Here is a 22,341-nt window from a genome sequence, read left to right as displayed (position 1 = left end):
AATTCTTGTAGCTAAGTCACCAAAAATCATAATCACAAATATTTTCGAAGTTCTGAAATTTAAATATTTGATGTATAAAACGAACAATTAATTACAAATGTTACAGTATTAAAGAGAACCTTTTTCCATGAATATGAACATTTCGTACGTTAACCGTGTACATGCGAAGAAAAAGACGAAAACAATGACTTAGGGCACTATTTTCTTCGTTCCCTTTTCTCGTCTGAGAAAAAGCAGTTCGCAGACAGATCGGCTGACAGAAATTTCCAGACGGGGCTAATTCGACGTGTCGTAGAGTTACAAGGGAGATTTACGAGCGTATGCGATTGACGAAAGGAGGGGTAAGGATAGGGGGTTGGCTCACGGTCGATTGACTTTCGAAAATGATTTTTCGCGTGCAGCTACATCCAATATACGAGTGTTCCTTTCATTCGGAAAGAAAAAAAAGCCTTTTCCCCGTGGATACCTATAACTCACCGTTCTCGAAAGCGTGTAAACACTCCCATAAATTAAGATCGGATCGAAGCCGAAGAATAAAATCTGCACGGACAAATAATTGTATTGTACCTTTCTTCTTCTTGATAATAAATGACAACCAAGTTTCAACAAGCTGCTATTGCTTGCAACGCTTTTTTTTCTGTTCAATTATTTAAAAACTCTGTGCATTCGTTTAAATATGATTATCTCTGTAAATGTTAATCAGAATATAAAATGTACAATTTGTTGAAATCAAGTAAAGTACGTAAAGAAAGTTTTGCATTGGCTAATGCAAAATGTAGACAGATATGTTTATGTTTAAATTATGAAAGGAATTCTGGATTTAGATTTAACGATTAAGATTGCTACTTAATTATTAATAATGGTCCTTCGGGTGCTATTTTAGGTATTATAATATATTTTGAAATAATGGAGATCTAGATAGGGGGTTATTCACCTTTCAAATATTTTTATATTTTTCTTTACTCAAAGACCTATCAATTTATACTGAGTCTCCTATACCGTGATAGATAAAACATCCCCACACCATTATCGATCCACCTTTGTGCTTCGCAGTTGACTGAATACATTGTGAAGGCATTTTTTCATGAGTTGCTCGAATAATGAACATTCACCTTCAGTGAAATAAGTCAAATTTGACTTTATATATTGACAGCCTTAAAAACTTATTCCAAACTTAAAAATTTTGAAAGTACATTACTGGAAACATTTATTTTTCCCAATTTTTAAAAAGTGCAGAATTATTTGTCATTTAGAAATACACTGCAAATCTCAGTATTTTATTCTTATGTACATAATAAGTTTAAACCGATGGGTTTTAATTATTTTCTAATCGTTAGAGGCGTTAGAATGATGAAACACAACGAACGTATAGCAAATGAACGCGAGATAAATGAACACATTATAAATGGATGTGTCATAAATGAACGCGTGATAAATGAACACATAATACCTGGCTGTGTGATAACTGCACGCATAGATTCAACGCATGGTAAGGGAATGTGTAGCAAGTCAACGTGTTGTAATTGAATACAAGGTGTTACAACGCATTATAAATGAACGCGTAGTAATTGAACATGCGATAATTCAACCTACTGTAAACGAACGTGTGGTAAATGAACGTGAGGTGGCTGAACGCGTGATAATTGAACTCGTGGTGATTCAACGCGCGGTAAATGAACGTGTGATAATTGAATGTATGGTAATCCAACGCGTGATGATTGAACGCATGGTAATTAAACGCGTGGCAGTTGAATGCGTAGCAACTGAGCGCGTGATAAATGAATGCGTCGTAAATGAATGCGTGAAAATTTAACGCGTAGTAACACAATGTGTGGTAATTCAACACGTGATAATTGAGAGTGTGGTAAACGAACGCATGGTAAACGCGTTATCATAAGCGAACGCGTAATGATTAAAGATACAATGAGTGGTAAATGTACGCATAGTGATGCAATGAGAGGTAAATAAAGGCACAGTGATATGATCGTCCGATATATCAGTGCGCGATAAATAAATACCAGGTATATTAACGCATAATAAATAAATGCGTGACAAACAAACGCGTGGTAAATAAATATGTGGCAAATGAACGCCTTATATATGAATGCGTAGTGATTAGTCGCATGGTAACTACACGTATAGATAACATAAAGTGTGGGAATAAAACGTCGAGAGAAATAATATAGCAAACCAGTAAATCACTAAAGTGTTTTACTTCAAAGCGCTGAATAAATCACTCATGCTTGTAGTGTATGTGTCCACCAGGACCCGAACTCTCGACAAAAGTGTCTCCTTCTGAGAACTCACCTTGCACCTACTGTGCCATGACTATTTCTTTACATCGAGCCATAAGTCGCTATCTAGCGGTTTTCACCCCCGAAAAATAAGGGCGTGGCAGCCCTGTGACACGGCGGCTGCAGGAGTATAAAAGATCTGCGAAGAATCCTGACTTTCGAACGGGTCGAATACCGCGTATATATACGTATCTGTGTCTACACGTGTCTGTGTGTGTGTGTGTGCCTTGTCATCGACACAATGAGTCGAAGATTATCTACGATGGGATTCGCTAACGTTATAACGCCTGCAGCCAACCCCCTGCCCGAGCTCGTTCACCCTCTTGGAGAACGACAGGATCCAAGAAGAAAAGAGACCTCTTCTTCTTTTTCTACGTCTTCCGACGGTTCTGAAGAGAGACACAAAAAAAGGGAAAGAAGTTTATTATTCGTGAAGACTCGAAAACGTTTACGAGTTTAGAACGTCTTTGATGATGAAATGGCAAGTTTAATCTAGAGGAGGAACTTGATTTTCGAAATCTTTCGAAATTCTGACTAGTTACTTTCTTTATTTCCTGTGAAAATTATGGTGGCTGTGGAAAATATAAGTTGTATTATCACGCGCTCTATGGTCATTTATTACTTCTATGCGTTATATTGTCAAATGTTCAATTAGCGGTTAGTTACTAGGCACTCAGGTGCCTGTCGTTCAATTACCAAGCGCGCAATTACTACATATTGAACCATCACGCGTTCAACTACGAAGTGTTTAACTATTGCTTGTTCAATTACCAACTTTTGAATTGCCACCCCTCAAATTGCCACATGTTCAATTACTATACTATACAATTACTATACATTCAATTACCACACGTTGAATTACCATATCACTACGTAATACATACCACATCGTTACTAACATGTTAAATCACTACGCATCAAATCACTATACATGAAATCGCTATGCGTTGCATTGTCACGTGTTTAACTATATTGTTCCCTATCACTACGCGTTATATCACTACACATTGTATTCCTGCACTTTGTATCGTTCACGTGATGTATTACTACGCGTTACGTGATCCACATGCTGTATCATTTATGTGTTACACTATCCATGCATTGAATCATCAGCGGGTTATATTACCAATTGTATGATTAATTTGTTATACTGTTCACACGTTGAATCATCAACGCGTTATATCGCCACGTGTTCAATTATTATATATTCTGTCGCCACATATTCAACTATAATATTATACGTTGTATTGCCACACATTTAACAATGACGCGCTGTGTCGTCACACATTCAACTACCATACGTTGTTTAACAACATATCAAGTTCGTAACATCACATATTATATCAATACGTGTTACATCGCCATGCATACCATTACCATGTGTGGATTCTGACAACTAATAAAAGCCGATGCACACGACATTTTTCACGCTATTCCGCTGTGATTATACATTCTCTTTCGCAGTTAAAAACAGTGAAGATAAACATACGATCGCAGAACAATCGTACGGAAAAAATCGCGCATGTGCATCGGGCTTAATATGTGAAAGTAGTTGATATTCAAGTTTGAATATTTCCTCTTAAAGTTAGTGTAAAATCGATTGAAAATGGATGAATATGTAAACTCAGTGATTTTAATTGGTTTGCGTTCTGTTTTTTCAGGTCACAGTGGGGTGAATCAACTTGGGGGTGTGTTCGTCGGCGGTAGACCGCTTCCAGACTCAACGAGGCAAAAGATCGTCGAGCTAGCGCATTCTGGCGCTCGACCATGCGACATTTCTAGGATCCTGCAGGTCAGCAATGGTTGCGTCTCGAAGATTCTCGGAAGGTTGGTTGAAATATTGCTCGGTCCAAGTACTCCAAATATTTTTTTTAAATATGCACAATATTAAAAGTTTTATTTTTTTTTATAATTGACATTCAGCACATTCTTTTTTCAATTATTTAATATTATGTTAATTCGTTTATTTTTTACGCTTAGTAGTACTGTTTGTAGTGTAATAAATAATGAATGATAAATGATTAAGTAAATAATTATTAAATTGCAGTTAACTATGATAAATTTCTCAGTTTATAGTGTGATTATTGTTCTATTTATCTTCTTTTTGTCCTCTTCATCCTCATGTGTACGAAAATGGTGGAATGAAAATATTTTATTTATAATAAATTTGTTTAATCAATTACAATAAGTTCTTTTATTTACTTATTACAATAAGTGCTTGCTTTAAAGGCGTTTTAGCCATCAAAGATCTTTTTCAAAGGCTTCACAGACCTTTTTTTGTGTAAAATGTTTTTTCTTTTTCTCTTTCTTCAACATTCTGAAAAATTGAATAATCTATTACTATATAATGTAAAAGAAATGATTAAAAATATATTATAAAGTTTTAGGTTATGTTGATATTCTAACGAGTTTAAAGATAGACAGAATTATATTTTTGTATAGTTATTCTTAACATAAATGTATATAATAGAGAAGATATTTACTTTAGTGTAATATTAACTGAACTTTTTACATTTATTAGTATAATAAGTTGAGTAAGATTGATTCGTTTAATAATTCGACCTCGCGTGAAAACGTGTCTGTGCCGATGGTGTTTAATAACTTGTCAGTGTTATGTTTCCATATCCTCACGACAAAAATTCATATTTAATTTCAATATTTAAACAAAATTAGTAAGCAGTAAAATTAATCTAAATTCCCCATTAATTAATAACTCTAGAATAATTTTACTATTTAAATCTTGGACTAAAGATCAAATTAAAAACGTCGAATCTTGAAGTATACATATTATTGCACAACAATATTTTCATGTGATATAAGTATTGAATTACAGAAGTTTATTTTTATGTGTGAAGCTAATTTCGCTATTACAGTTTGGTTACTCTAAACATTCAAAATAAGTAGAAAGTGCTGACAAAAATTGTTAATTTCGTCTCATTTCAGCATTAGAAAATTTATCTTACAAAGCTCTTTCAGAACGAATAAAATCGCAAAAAATTTTTAAAATATTCATAATAATTGATCAAATAGCTCTAATCGCTTTTCCCTCTGACTGTTATGAAAGTTAATACGTAAGATGTAAGCTAAACTAGAAACTAACTAAATGTAAGAGGAGATGAAGTAATAGCAATGTATATTCGGTGTACCGCATTGTACCGCAAATTATTACTATTGCAGGTACTATGAGACCGGTTCTATCAGACCCAGAGCAATCGGTGGCAGTAAACCGCGTGTAGCGACGGCGGAAGTTGTGAATAAAATTTCTCTCTACAAAAGCGAGTGTCCCTCCATTTTTGCATGGGAAATCAGGGATCGTTTGCTTCAAGAAGGTGTCTGCACGAACGACAACATTCCTAGTGTAAGTACCACTCGTTAACACCTAAATAATCACCTAAAAATCGAAAACACGTATAAGTCAATAATGAAAGCAGTACAAGTAAAGAACGAATTTTTTCCTGAAATTGAACTTGATCCACTTTCTTGAACTTATACATACCATAAATATATAAGAGGTTAAGTTAGGAGAATAGTTTAAGTACTATAAAAGAAAAGCGGTCAAAACTTTTAACCTTCAGACTTCAAGTTTTAATTATATCTACACATAAGTGTGAGTTCAAATTTAAAGTGCACTCACAGCAATGTTCGCGTGTATCCGCACAAAAAACCACGAAACGCGACGTAAAATTGCGAAGAGCAATATTCCTAGAAGAAACAGCGAAGGTATCGTTATTGCAGCGAATCCAGCAAAAGAGAAATTGCTTTTCTCATGATTTTCCTTTTATTTCTCCATTCGGTCGATCCGGTTTGTTCGCCAACCCCTTCCACGAGCGTGTGCCGACGTCGACGCAATAATTCTCGAGCGAACTGTACATAATGGAATATTACACGGGCCATTAAAGAAACGTTAATCTTCGCCACAACAAGTTCAGAAGCGCTTGCAGGATGTTCAAACGCGGCACGGGATTATACTTACTTTGTGCGCCAAGCTTTGATCCTCCTTTCGGCCTGGAGGCTCCTACCGACCCTTCGCGTGTCCGTGTAATTTGTTAAAGCGTTAAATCATTACGCTACCTGTTTTCGTTAATTGACTACTCATTTCGCCTAATCGCTGACTAATCGCTGAATGGGAATCGCAGACAATTCTCGTCGGATAAGAAGAAAAGAACCACGATGAAAAGATTAAAAATTGCATAATTCCGCAGGTTCCAATATCGAAATGTTCCAAAGCTGAAAAACCCCAGTCACAAATTGTCCAGAGTTCTATAATAGTCAGTAAACAGAATCTTGTCAGAAGTTTCAATTTTGTTTTCTTTCATTTTGTTATTCGTATCGAAGAGTTGACTTCCGACAGTTTTTCCCGACGGCGATAAAAACATTCGCTATCCGACGTTATCCCTTTCTTTCGGAATTCTCTGTTGAAGCATCTGGGCGTAGGAAGACGACGGTATACGTACATATATACATATATATAGGCAGTCGGTACGATGGTGTCGAGGCCATTACGAAGGTGCGATGGAAAGAAAGAGGAGAAAGATGGTAGAGTGTGGGCAAGAAGAAGGTCGGCAAGAGGAAAAGAGAATTTAGCGACCCTCTTTTGCTTTTTACCCTGAGCAAGAGTCGAGAGCCCCTTAGCCACCGTTTATTGGACGCATGCAAATATCCATGGCAACGAGGGACCACCATGAGAAGCAACCCCGTCGCGAACTTTGAACGTATTAGTGGGTGGAGTGTAAGTCTTCGAGATCGAGCTGAAAAAAGGGAAATTTCCTTTTGATCCGTGCGTTATATTCCCCTTTCCATCCTCTGCAATTTCTTAATTGATTCCTTTATCTGCCTAACCCTCTATATACGTTTATCTCCGCCATTCTGCTAGATGTTCTCAGAATCGCTTAAAGATGAATTCACTCTTATTTTAATACAATATTTCATATGATTTTTAGGACATTTTTAATTTGTTATTTAACCAATCTACATAAGCTTCATTATAATAGAATGAACAATTTGAATAAATGTGTTAATATAGTACATATACAATATTTTGTACTTAACCAGCAACTCTCTCATTGTTAGTTATTAATTTTCATATTTTTACCTTTAGTCGTTTAAAACAAATTGTAGTATTATGTTATGATATTATCTATACAAAGTATTTGCTATAAATGAATCTTGATGATTGCATATGGGATTAAAAAATACACATCTAATACAATGAAGATCAATTCGAATTTATTTTCGAAAAATAATGCAAATATGAGAGGTTAATATAAATCATCGCAAGTAAAGTAGACGCAACTTAATTCTCCTTCTATTCTTTCAAAATTCCTACTGTATATGCGAAAAACATTGTTATATATTATGTATGTTAAATATTATAAAAAATGAATGATTGTTCATTTTATACATGTTACTTTATGTAGAATGATTAAGATACAAACTTATATCTGATATCATTGTTATTATAGAAATCTCATTTAATGTAACATACACATTACTTCACATAATTATCATTATAATTATAATTGAATTTAATTATCGTAATATTTATAATTATAATTAACTATAATAAAGAATAAAAAAAAATGAGTAATAACTCTAGCTTCATATTATTAGGATAATTACAATTTTATATAATTGTATATAATTGTAATTATATAAACTTAATTTGATATGATTACACATGAAATTTCATGCAGTTATCATTTTAATTATAGTTGCGTATTATACATACATTGAGTTGCGTATAGTTATTTTTATAATTACAATTTTATTTACTTATGATACAAATTACAAGTGTTAATTATTCATTTAATTTTATACATTTGTAAAATACGAAGTTACAATGATATCAAATTATATAGCATATAATTAACGTCACTAATATTTAAAACATTCACCAAAATCAGTTGGACGAAAGAATGTTTGGGACGAAATGGACGATGGTGAATGATGTAGCGAACGTTATTCGCGCCGTTCCGTTTAGACAGAGATTTCATCGAGTCCCATAAACACTCCCCATAGTCACCTAGCAGAAAACTGATCTTCATTCCTCCCCCGTCGCGGCTATCTATGCAAATGTGATTGTATTTTGCAAGCGTACTACAGAAAGCCCCGTGTCGACAATACGCTCTGCCGCTTACGACCTCCATCCCACGAAAGTCGAGCTCCATTACGCGTGTTTTGCGACATGCTTTATAAACCCGTTGTCCTTGTTACCCTGAGAAACATCATCGAGCTTCAACCTACTGTTTTTCTGCACTTTCATTCAATGTCCCGTTTAATGCGAACGCGCGAGACCGTGTTACCATTCGCACGAATATAACGTGCACTTAATCGTTCGTCGTATAACGAGATAATTGTCATTTCAAATCTCCCTATATTGCTGCCGAGCTTTATTTTCTTCCTTTTCATTTTATTATTGATAATTTTCGCATTCGAAAAGCAGTGATAAATATTATAACATTTCAATGTTTGTTCTAATGTTTTATTTAAAAATTATGTTTTTTGCAAGTATAAAGTTTCTTAGATATTTGATAATCATGTACATCATATTGGTCTTTTTTATTTGTTAATTGTGTAAGGGCAATATTTTATTATTTATTATTTTCTTTTAACGGATACTCAATTGACGTTTACGTAAATACTTAGTTATTTTCGGTACACTTATTAGATACTTTTGGTAAACACTTGGTATATGCTAACTTAGATATTTGTGTTTTATATTAATACTACTTCGAATTCATTTTAATTGCTTACTTTCATCAATAATTCTATTATATTAACATGTGAAATGTGATCACTCTGCGACCACCATTTTTAATTTTTGAATGCCATCTATTATATTTGATTCTCGTTATATTTGTAAAGAGGTTAGAAAAATTAATTATCTAAAAGATAATAAAAAAGACAGAAACTTTTGAATACTTAATCCTTTGCCAGTGATGTACATTAACAAATTGAAATGAAACTTAAAAATTTTCTATATATTATAAATACATATGTTTGCCCATCTTCGTCAATTTTCATTGCAGTAATCAACGTATTAATACTTGATAGTTGATAGTTCGACAACTAAATTCACAACATTTTTACTTAGGACGCATTAAAATTCTCAAAATGCAATCAACTGTGGAAAATAAATGCTACGAATTGTTTGTCATGAATCGAGAAACACACACAAACCATAAGCGAGCAACCCCAGAAGTTGCGTTTCAAAAAATATTTCACATCTTTTCGCATACCGAGCCAGTACGAATTAAAGTCATCTGGCCCATATAGATTGAATTTTTACTTTTTTTAACCCAGTTTAATATTTACGTTATTACGTCAATTTTATTTTACACTATTTATTTTTATGCACTACGAGTTAGTATTTGAGAAATACTAACTATAATTTCCTACTTAAAACTCAGATTATTGAAAAAATGATGGACGATGTATTTGTGCAATACACTGTATAGGAAATTAGAAAATGGCGTGACATCGTATTTAAAGGCTATTAATTAGCCTTTAAACTAGCAGTCGTTGTATAAGAATTTTGCAAAAATTCTGAAGGAAACGGTGCGAATACTGTTCGTTTTCTGCCTCGATAAGAAGTGAAATCGATTTGGAAACGTCGCTATCGTTCCGAACGTCCGCACATTTCCTTTCCATGTTGTATCCTTTCCTTTCCTTTGCTTTCTTTTCCCTTCTTTTCCTCGGCACGTCGAAAACTCGTAGTTCAACCGGGAAGAAGAGGCGGGCGAGAAAAAGAAGGCGGACAAGAAAGAGGAAAGACGAGGGCGGACGTATTCGAAGCGGGTCGCGGTGATTGAGGGAAATTTCATTATTCTCAGACATTACCCCCGTTATTGTAATGCCATCAAATTGGATACGCTTCGTACACCCCCGTAAAACGGCCAGAATATTCTTGAATATCCGAAGCTCCAGCTTGCTCTCGCTCGAAAGAATGCGAGAACAATGCTTGATGCATCGCGAATCTTTTCTCTACCACTCGAGTAATCTTGAATTTTTCTCGGATCAGTTTTGATTTTCTATCGACGTCTCAGAATTTTACTCTAACCCGGAATAATCGCACACCATCATCTTTTTAATTCTAAAATATTTATAAACAATTATGACACCTAACTATTTATATTATATAAATTTATGAATATAAAGATGTTAAAATGTCGTTATTTACTTACTCAAGTACGATATACTCAGTAAATATTATTAAATTCATTATCTTCATTTTTTTTTAAATGGACCCCATTTTGGAAATAAACAGCTCATTTAGTACATTAGCCTGTCAAAATTTAAAGCGGATCGTAAAATGTGATCTCTTTTTAAAGAGAGCAATAGTATATTTGTGCGAGTGAAAGAATGTGCAATTAATCCACATTGTACCAAAAGAAGGAAAACAGTATTTTCGGAGCTTTGAGAAGAGTCGCGTGAACGATCGAATGGACAATGATTTGACAAACCCGAAACGGCTGCAGGACGTGGCGTCGCTTTCGAAATGTCCTGTGAAGCTCTAGCTATCCGTTTCGTCGTCGAATGCCGTTTCAGTCCCCGGTTGGATTTGAATCTGGCACCCGGCGTGGCGGACGCGTTATTGGTTTACTCGCACCACTGATTCCGGAATACTGACAGTGGTTCTCAACCAATTTTCCACGACATGAAGAAAATCCCTTGTACTCTGTCAATTTTTTTTTAAGATTCAATATTCTTTTAGTTACAGTTACATTTTCAAAGTTCTCCATTTTCTTATTCATCAGTTTTCATAGTTACATTGAAGAAATATTTAGAGATTCGCTTACAAACTTTTTCATCTTTATTTGTATGCAACGATTGATTTGCTTCTTCGAATCGTACTTTGGCAAATTAAATTAAAATGAATGTAATTAAGTATTTATAATAAAATTAGTAATTATGTTCATAAATTGCGCTTTGGAACAAGAAAAAGAGAGAATGTCATTAACCTTTTCGAGGATAACTTTTATTGTCTGAAATCAAGAGGGATCTTTTTAAGCAAAATTCAGTTTATTTTATATTAACAACATACAAGGTGGTGTCCACATATATGGCCACTCTTTAAATTCAAAAAGAATTAAGCCTTTTCGAGAATGACTTTTATTGTCTAAAATCAAGAGAAATCTTTTTAAGCAAATTTCAATTTATTTTGTATTTAGAACACACAAAGGAGTATCCACATATATGGCCATTCTACTTTTTAGAAGAAATCAAACCTTTTCGCGAATAACTTTCATTGCCTAAAAACAAAGGACCTTTTTAAGCATATTTTAATTTATTTCATATTAAGAACATGAAAGGGGGTGTTCACATATATGGCCAAATTTTTTTATTATTTAAAATCATGGATAATTCTATTAATTATTTTATTACGGAGACGGTATCCACGTATGTAGTCTTTCTTGTTGAGTTTGAAAAAAGGGAGATTAGTTTATTGCTTGAAATCGAGAATAATTTTTACAATTATATTTTATTTCAATTATTTTACATTACAAAAGATAATACATATGTGGCCACTTTCATTAAATTTAAAAACAACGAAACCTTTTATTCTTATGAAAAAACGATCACTTTAATTCACGCAAAGAAAAAACATGTGAGTTAACTGTGAAAATAAAAAATTGTGTGACCAAAAAAATCGTAAAATCGTTATAACTATATAATAACGATGTATATTATAACTAATATACAAAAGTGTTAAGTAAATGTTAAAACTACATTAACGATTGAAAGTAACAAAACGAAAGTTTAAATCGAAAAACGAAATGATATTCTAAATAACCGCATTACACAGTACTATATTACTGTACGTGTTTGCTTTCACGGTGAGAGTCAATGTTTCAATAAACAATTCAATATATTTGTTTTCGAGCGAAGTAATTTACTATAAAATTGTATATATTGGAAAATCATGTTCTGAATCGAGAGAGAACCACTGTCAAACGAGATCACATTCGTTGAGCTGGCCAGCCTGACCGCGATCGTTCTTTCCGGGGGTTGACGTTGATGTCTCACCCCCAATGAACACTTCGAAATTACGAGTGGTTGCTGTATACTTCAATCTCGATCCACTGTCAAAACTTGACATTCTGTATTAAACTTGAAAAACATGAATCATTGACATCGTTGCAGTGTCAACAAACTCGCAACGAAGACTTAACAAAAATCGATCTCCAAAATTACAAAATTTATCAAATTCATAACAAATCTATCTCAAAAAATATTCCATCGATTGAACTTACACTTGCGTCAAAATGACTCAGTTACTATCTTTTATCTCTTTGGTAATTTATTTTTATTCTTCACTTTTTGCTTAATGAAAGTAGTTACTGTGGCAACAAAATTTGCCTTTTTATTAAACTCGCGAGATGAAACAGGATAACAAAATTTTGATAAAAGTAGGATGTTCCAAAAATTTGGATTGCGAGATTTTTCGAAAAGACAGTTTTTTAAATGGTCTTCCATTAAATTTAGGGATTTGAAAGGGTTTGAGTAGTGTAATGACAGAATCACTGACATTTTCACAGATACTGACCACATGCCATTTACACTAACATCGTGTACTCTCGTCCACTGACTTAGGGGTGGAAAATCACGGGTGCCACAAGGGAGTCGAATCTGGGGTAGCACGATTTCCTGTGGTGACCAAGCGTGTCCCTGTAATTAATAGTCTACCACCGTGAATGGATCCTCTCAGGGACGTGTTTGCACGCTGTTTTCACATGCTACAGCAAATCTGATGACCGTTTGAACGACCAATCGTGTCTATTAGCACCCTAGCCACGTCCACCGTCCACTAATCTACCTATCATAACAGGAATAACTACATAATTCGATATTTTGTATCACTCTACTTTAAAAACATTAATCAGGCAATTTGGATATTTTGCGAATTTTGGACTTTAGAATTATGCATTTTTTAAACTATGGAATTATGCGAGTTTGGAATTTTTAGGTGGTTAGGATAGGATGTTGAAAGTGGAATGAGCAAATTTTTTCATTCAAGAATTTGGGTCGTGGAATTTATGAAATTATTTTGCAATTTTTTAATTTTGGTACTTTGAAAATATGGAATTTCGGAATTTTGAACACTGAAACTTTGAAGTTTTAGGATTTTGAAAATTTTTTACTTTGGGACTTAGAGACTGGCTTTTTTAGGTTTGGAACTTTAGGACCTTACATTTAGGAAGTTTGAACTTTTGGATAATAAAATTTTGCAATTCTGGATCTGTGGATTAGAATTTTGCAATTCTGTGCTTTTGATTTCAGAATTGTGAAATTTTTAGATTTTGGGAACTCAGTTTTTGGAATATTGTATTCCTGAATATTTAGAACCTTGATATTTTTAAAATCTATGACTGTACGACTCCGAGAGTCATTTTCCTTATCATTTTTAACTTTTGGGACTTTAAGATGCGGGAATATTACAATTTTAGGAGTTTATACTTTTAAGCTCCGAATTTTGATTTTTTGAGCCCTTAGAACGTTTCAATTTTAAAATTTCTGAATTTCGAATAGACCGCAGAAGTTTTTAATTTTAAAACTTTGAGACTATGCTATTCTTAATCTTTGAGATTTTCAAAGATTGGAATTTCAAAACTTTTGAAATATTTCAACGTTTTCTGCCCTCGGAAATTTGATAATTTAGGAATTTAGGAATTTAGGAATTTAGGAATTTAGGAATTTAGGAATTTATGATTTTAGGAATTTAGGAATTTAGGAATTTAGGAATTTAGGAATTTAGGAATTTAGGAATTCAGGAATTCAGGAATTCAGGAATTCAGGAATTCAGGAATTCAGGAATTCGGGAATTTCAGAATTGAAGGATTTGGAATTTTGAAACTTTTTAATTTTGAAAATTTTTGAGATTTGGGAATGTAAAAGTTTGTAGCTATTTAAAGTTATGAGTTCAGAAAATCGATAATTTAGAAATTTGTAGATTTGAAAGTTAGAAAAGTTCAATCTTTCATATTTATATGTAGAATTTAAAAGTTTAGTAACTTAGAAATTAATACATCTGTAAATATCATACTTACAACTCTATTAAAATGAAAAACAGATAAATTTCTTCACAAACATCAACATGACTTAAAATTCCACAATATACTTTTAAACATTTTTATTACATTATAAAGCCACACAAATTATTCAGAATACTTAAGGAAAGAAAAGTAAAAGGATTTAAAATATTTCGTTACAAGTTACCAGTGGAAAATTTCATGTACCAAAATGAATTCAACAAAAACGCCCACTACGATTAATTAAATGAATTTATTATAAATAAAATATTTTAACTCCACAAAATATTACCACGTTTTTTATTAAAGAATGAAAATAATTAAATAAATACATATACTGTTTGGAACAGTCACTTTTTGATAGAGTAACTCACATTTACTATTTGTGGTAATAATAATTAATGACTAGAACATGGCACGAATATTATTTAACTACTGTGCCACATATTCTCAAGCTTTAATTAATTCAAAACTTTTTCTCTCACTAATGTAAATTCTTATTACTTTATCTGACAGTAGAAATTGACCATTCAAGTATACATACTTGGTTATAATTTTACATTGTCTAAATATAAAGGAAATAGCACTTATTTCAGCTAATCTTTTAATCGTTTTACTGAGACATTTACCTTAAAGCCACATAAAGAGCCGAGCAGCATCTTAGCTGAAATGTCCCAGGGAATACGTGATAGTTCCCCAGATGTAGGCGCAACGTAACCGCAACAATACCAAGAGAGAAAAAGAAGTCTCGGGGTGGATGTGGGTGGATGGAAAGGGGTGGTTCTTACCGGTAGAAGAGGCAAAGTAATGGATGGCTGGTGGAAGCCGAGGCGAGTGAATTGTTGGCCCCTGTACGTCCGCCTTAGAGACACCCTCGGCTTGCCCTGTCCGCGTAAATCAATGCACCCCTTCGTCCTCTCGTGTTACCAACCCCTCCTTGTTGGCTGGTGCCACGGGCGACCCCTCCTTTCGTGTCCTCTCACGGAGCAGCCATCGTCTTCAGCTACGGACTCGGCGTAGCGGTTGAACGCGAGGGTTGAGGGTGTCGGAGACGTCCGGCTACTGCATTATGTATTTCTCACCCTCACCCCCTCCTTTTTCATCCCCTTGGTCCAGCGTTTCTTCCATTCCTTCGTTCTATGCCCTCTCCGTTACGCTTTCTCGTATTTCCATGGGCTATCCTTTATCGCCACGTCCGTGAAGTCTTTTTCTTCCGCGAGACGCGTCCCTTTTAATCACCGAACCGTCGCCCTGCCCGCTGCCCGCTTGATGCTCTTATGGAATTAATTTCTTGCGCCGGCAATGACTTCGACCCACGGCAATACGTTCTCTCGGCTTTTAATTGAACTTTGTTTACTTGCACAGGTATTTCACGTTTCACCGAGGATTCTCACATTTTTTTATGTATCAAAGTTTATTATTAAAGCATTTCACACTTATTACGTTATGTCACATATTATTCAGGTAGTTCACATTTTATATATTAAGGTATTTTACACTTTATAATATAATGTCTTTTTCGTAAAAGCAATCTTTTACTAACGATAACATGAAGATTTAAGTTACCAATAGATCCATATTAAGAGTAAATACCGACGTGCAGCTCTGTCGTTTTTTTAACTGCTCAGCATTCTATAATCCTCCGATCATAAAGAAAACTCGAAAAATGCTGGTATTAAACGAACGATAACATGGAACGAGAGAAATAAGGTTACCGATAAACGTTATAGCAATATTTCGTGGGGGAAACCGCACCGAGCACGGTCCAATTCGACGTGTATCCTCTCTGCGAACGATCGGACCACGTTTCTAGCAAGTTGGCGACAGCTCGAAGCCTCCATTCGACGAAGGATACCTCTGTCGAAGCAGTTAACGTCACTTTAACCGCCGAGTGGCCCGGCAACCTTATACCGAACTGTTCGTCGCCGTTCAAGTTCAACCACCGTATGGCGGCTGTCCCGTTCAATCAGAGAGAATCGATCGTCCTCCATGCATAAACGGGCGTGTGTCATCTCGAGGACGAGCGTACAGCCAAAGGATATCGGGTAACCGATTGACCGATTGTCTTCAACGTTTTCCTCTTAAGAGGCTATCAGGCACTTTGATCTTCTCTGGGCAGTTTTTTCAAAACTGGTCCTTTGCCTTCTACCTTCGGGATCGCCGGAGGTTCGAGCTCTTCGACACTTTCGCGAAGTTGAAAGTTGGTACTTTATTAGTAGATTGTTGTGTACGAAGATTGATAAATAGAACGTATCACTTTTATGTTTTTTTTTAGGGGGATATAAAAATGCTGAGATTCCGGATTTGATAATTAGGGAATTAGTAAAATCGCAAATTTGAGAAATTAGAGGATTTGGGATTTGGGGATCAGAGATTTGGAGATTTGGGATTTTTAGGAATATTTTTGGCGATTAGAGAATGACAAAATTAGGAAAGTAAGCAGTTCAGAAATTTTAGAAATTGGAAACTGAGAAATGAAAGAGTTTTGGGATTTGAGAATAAGGAAACTAGAGTCACTTGACAATTTGAGAATTTGGAAATTAGCAAAATTGGGAAATTTGGAAATTTAGGAATTTGAAAATTTGTAAAGTTGATAACTAACAAATTAGGAAAAATTCAGGGTTTATAGATTTATAGATTTTGAAATTTGGGAAACCTTAAAGCCTTTGGGAATTTTGTGGATTAAGGAAGGTAGAGAATTAGAGAATCTAAGGTGTTAGGGAATCAGACAGTTGGAGAACAAGGGAATTAGAGAATTAAACAGTCGGAGAAGTAGGGAATCGAGTTAGACAGTAAGACTAGGGAATTCCAAGAATTTAGAAATTCAACAAATTCAAGACTCAAAAATTGAGATTTGGAAATTAGAAAATTAGGGATTTGGTCGTTAAAGACATAAAGAATTGAAGAAATTAGTGAACTAGTGAAATTAAGAAATTAGAAAGTTTGAAAATTTCAGTATTTAGAAATGACATATTTAGAAATTTGATTAATTTGATTAATTTTGAAATAACAGTGAAATTGTTAATGAATTTTATGCACCAATGCTAAAACAAGAACTGTGAACTCGCAAGCTGATAACAGAAGCAATGATACATAGATAAAGCTACAGATCCCCATTCATATTAAGGTTATGTCACCAATATTATACAAGGTGGCTCACCACATTTTGCCATCTAGATTTGCGTCATTATTATAACTTATAGCAAAGAATGTTTCAGATGAAGTTGAATGGTTTTGAGAGGGGCATATGCTGGTGGTATATTTTTTTTGTACGTGGAATCATATATTTTTTATTGCGTATGCTGATACTCCTTTGTATTCTTTACAAAAAAGTATTAATCTATTTATGCGAAAAAATCATTAGTTTTGGAGATATTTTAATTCTAACTTGTTAGGAAATCGTGACTTTCTGGTCAATATTATAAAATGCCCTAACTGAACAGCAAATGTTTTTCTACATGCTTTGAGAGGTCACGTGTCACCAAATGAATTGTGAGTTTTTGTTTTTTTTTGTTACGCAGTAACATTGAAATTTGGTCTCTATTACGTCTCTAATACGATGAATACGACGATACGGTGAATTATCATTTCATAATGAATTATTCTAAAGAAGAAAAGATAGACATGTTATCAGTTTATTTTGAAGCTGGGAAAAGTGCTACACATGCAGAAAGATTATACACTACGGATTATTAGTAAGTCATTAATTTCTCGATTCATAAAGTGTTCTGATGCAAATGGTCGCCACATTGAACCTTTTCTTTAAATAGACATTAAAATTAAAATATCTACAAAACTAATGATTTTTTCATATAAATAGATTAATACTTTCTTGTAAAGAATATGAAGGAGTATCAGTTGATGCAATAAAAAATATATGATTCCATTTAAAAACACATTAATGACCTTCATATGTCCTTTACACGTCCACCTACAAAAAAAATATACCCCCAGCATATGCCCCTCTCAAAACCATTCAACTTCATCTGAAACATTATTTGCTATGAGTAACAGTAATGACGCAAATCTAGATGGCAAAATGTGATGAGCTACCCTATATAATATGCAATTTTTCATAGTATTATCTGAATGACTAAAATTTACCTTATCGCAATGTATTCGATTAAAAATAATTTCAACCTAAGGACTTGCAACTAAAAATATCTTCTTAAGTTTCGTCCATTATTATTATTATCACCACTTTTTTTCAAAAAAACTTACAACAAAATGTATCAAACAAAAGTCGTGTGTTCTTTTAGGTAAAATGATTCCGGAATAAAAAATATGAGTTTATGATAAAAAAAAAGACAAGATGACCTTGAAATACCTTCGAATGCGGCCACATTAAAAAATTAGTAATGCCATTTTACTCCCCGTTCGAAATACTAAAGACCACTTGTCAGTTTTTCTTAAATCGGGCGTTTTCTATATTTTTTACAATATCAACACCCTGTATACCGTACTATGCCACCTGTTATTAGCAGATACGTAACCCAGAGTATCACGCACGTGACCAGAGATGCCCTCGATCGAGAAATCGTGGTACCCCAGCCGTATCCAACGATGGTGGATCGTAGGAATCCAAATAGGAGGTGGCGAGGGTAGCTGGTTGATGCAGGAGGCAATAAAGCGCGACGCGTGGCGTCCACGCCGCCCCTGTATATCTACCCTGCACCCCCCGCCGCGTTCTAAAAAGCATCCCTCCTTCTACCACCCTGTCGGACGTCTTCGAGCGCAACCCCAAAAACTACCCTACGTCGTTCCAGATTAAAAGCTGTGATTATACGTGGCATCGGGCATCTAACACTCTCCACAACCTTTTGTTGGGCACCGAAAAAACAGAGAATTCCATTTCGACTCGGTCTACTCCGTTGTTTTATGTTGTATTTTAGCATCGGTCTTCCGTCTCTGTTACTCCTTCTGTCCGTTTAAATTGCGAATGCCAGGCGTTTCTCGACTTCTATTTAAATGCAATTTGTATCTCATCCCATAGTCTTTATGTCCTCCTCTGCGTCTCCGCTTTGAGAGTTTTTGGGAAATGTTTTGCTTCTTGTTGCTGGATTTTCCGGGGAATTTTTGGTGTACGGAAAATCCTTATGTGAATGAATGAAATAATAATATTCAAAGGACAGTCTACTTCAGCGTTTTTAACTTTTGGATCTTATGTATGATGAAATTAATTGCAAAATTAAATACAGGTGTTTAAATGTATAATAAAAAATCATAATTTGTTATAAATGAAAGTATATAGTAGGGAAAAGGTTTAGAAACAATTTACATGTATAAACAAGATGTTTTATATATAAAGTGTATAAAAAGTTTAAAATAGATAAAATATTTAAAATATGTAAAACGTACAAAATGTATCAAATATATCAAATATACAGACTATTTAAAATATAGCAAATATATCAATGAAATAAAGTGCATAAAATTCTTAAAATACTTAAGTTGTGTAAAATGTATAAAATTCACAAAATACATAAAGTACGTAAAATACGAAAAAAATAAAATACACAAAAGTACATAGAAAAGTAATATACATATAATAAATAAAACGTTTCAAATAAATAAAGTACGTAAAATACAATGGAAAAAAGTAATTAAAAATGTCTTCCAACTGCTACGAATGAATAGCACAAAATTTTCGCTCATCCCCTAATCATTTTGTCTTTATCTCATTTCTGTAGTGATTTTCTTAAAGCGACACGACTGCAGCATGTAGGAAGAAGGGCCCAGCCAAGTTTCTTGGGTGCCTCGAACGATAAATCAAACCAGCGGCGATAACTCGTGGAATAATGGCTTACTAGATAACGATACACGAGAAAGGATCGTCTTCGTTGCCTAGAATTGCTTTCCAGCTCCTTTCGTGGCTCGTTCTCGACCACGCGATTAATTTATATCGTAGTAATTCAACTGTTGGCTCATTATCGAATCTTCCATTGGATGCACCAACAAAATTGTCAGGTTAGCAATTAAATTCATTGTTCCACACAAAATTTATCGCATGTATGAATTATGATTATTTTTAAAAATATTGTGTTCGAGACTAACAGAAGTATTGATGAAAATAATTATTGAAAATTTGTATTAGAAAAATTGTAATATTTGTGTCTGAGTTGAAAATGACTATAATATTGGGTCTAAAAGAAATCAAGCACTAAAAGGTTAAATGATTGCAATCAACAGGAAGTTATGGTATTATTGGAACATTATAATATAATATTGAAACAAATTATAAAATTATAATTAAAGAAGGTTTATAATTGTAAAATTACAACTAACACAAATTGCAGTAATATTATCCTTGAAACAAATTACAAAATTGCTACTGCAAAAATTACAAGAATTTTTCCAAACCCTCGAAAAAATGTAAAATAATTTGATAATTTATTTATAAATTTCTTTAGAGATCATCGCTCTAAAAAGTTCCTAATTGGCAGCACACAATTCAAATTGCAGTAAACGGGAAGGGTGATAAGTTATCATACAACCTCTCAAACGGGACTATTTAAAATCCCAACACGCGAGTAGCAGCTTAAAACATAACATAATAGAGCTGTCATATGTACAATTGCATCTTTTTTTCTCTCCTTCTACTTCATCCAGACAGGATTTCCCACGCGGTATAGGGTGGCTACGCAACACCATAGAGGGTGCAAGATTTATACTGCAAATCAGCGTATCGACGCGTGGCGCACCGGTTCACCCTATTTTCTAACCGTTCGAATTCGTTGCGAGCGCAATTGCGAATAATCACCGAAAAATTACCAGGTTTTTCCTGTTTTATATTTCGTGGGAGCGTTCCTATGGCTCCCTTGTGTACATACACCCATAACACAATAAATTTACTGTAAAAAATTATACATCGAACGATATGTAGTTTCGTGGAAGGTTTAACGTACCTAAAATATATTTTAATAGCAATTTAGTGTATTTAGGTTTTCATATTTCACATATACAAATAAATAATATCTATTACTTTTAGTCTTATAACACTTAGAATAATTATTGAACATAAGAGCTTGAAAGATCTATACACATCAAAGATTACATTATCATATATCTATTATAAATGTGTGAAAAATATGTATAGTAGTATTAATATATTTTCTTTAGTGATATTACATAAAACTCAAATTGTAATTAAAGATCGATAAAAAATCCATATACCGATAGAAGATAACGACCACTAAATTTGTGAACTCAAACTTTTGAAGGATTTTTTTTAGAAGGTGAAAATAGATTTTATCGAGCCACTCTAGTATTCTAACAACCCTTAAACAGGAAACATATATGTATATTACGGTACAATAAGAGGCGTGGTTAGAAGCAATGGTTAAATGATTATCGAGTGTCGAAGAACGGAAACCACATAACACGATATACCGTTGTTACGTCGCGATATATAATATAATATGGTGGTGGATCCAGAAATTGCGTAACCTGTGATTTAGGTGGTTGCACGAGTATCGTGAGTGTCACTCGTGGTTCTACCGCAGAGGGGTGACTTAATGACAGCTTGTATGACATTTTGCCTTACAGTGTTCTCGTGTGTCTGTGCGCACTCGAGATGCAGTTAGCACGTGTCTCATCTCAAATGACAAATACGAAACGCTGAAAGTATAGCGGCAAGGGTTGCTTTTTATTGCGCCCATTCTTTTTTTAATTGATCTAATTATTATGGCTATGGGTAGATATAAACTTTTATTTTTTTGAGACTTGAAATTTTTATTTATTTTTGAACTTTGAAGTGCAAGTTTGGAATTTTTAGACTTGGAGTTAGGAATTTCGATTGAAATTCTGGAAATGTTGGAATATTGGATTTAGAGATTTTGAAATGTTGAAATATTGGAATTTAATAATGTTGGTGTTTTAATACTTTAGTATGTACAAATAATGGAATGTAGAAATATTAGATTTTGGAACTAGAACTTGTGTTTTGAAATTTTAGAATATGGAAATATTGCAGATTTGGAACTTGAAAATTTGTATATTTGTAAGTTTCGGTATTTGAA

The 22,341-nt window shown here is 33.9% G+C and overlaps 1 protein-coding gene across 5 annotated transcripts in view; it reads left to right on the top strand.

Annotated features, from left to right (window-relative positions):
* The window catches only part of LOC100881142 (paired box protein Pax-6), a 136,040-nt gene that overhangs the window by 43,932 nt on the left and 69,767 nt on the right, over positions 1–22,341 (top strand). For all 5 annotated transcript variants that reach the window (XM_076540499.1, XM_076540500.1, XM_076540498.1 and 2 more), the window contains exons 3-4: positions 3,956–4,121; positions 5,472–5,652. In XM_076540499.1, coding sequence (XP_076396614.1) covers positions 3,956–4,121; positions 5,472–5,652 — 347 coding nt within the window. The remainder of the gene's footprint in view (positions 1–3,955; positions 4,122–5,471; positions 5,653–22,341) is intronic.

Source organism: Megachile rotundata, chromosome 15 (genome assembly GCF_050947335.1).
Source record: "Megachile rotundata isolate GNS110a chromosome 15, iyMegRotu1, whole genome shotgun sequence".
Taxonomy (NCBI): domain Eukaryota; kingdom Metazoa; phylum Arthropoda; class Insecta; order Hymenoptera; family Megachilidae; genus Megachile; species Megachile rotundata.
This window is presented reverse-complemented; position numbering and strand designations above follow the sequence as displayed.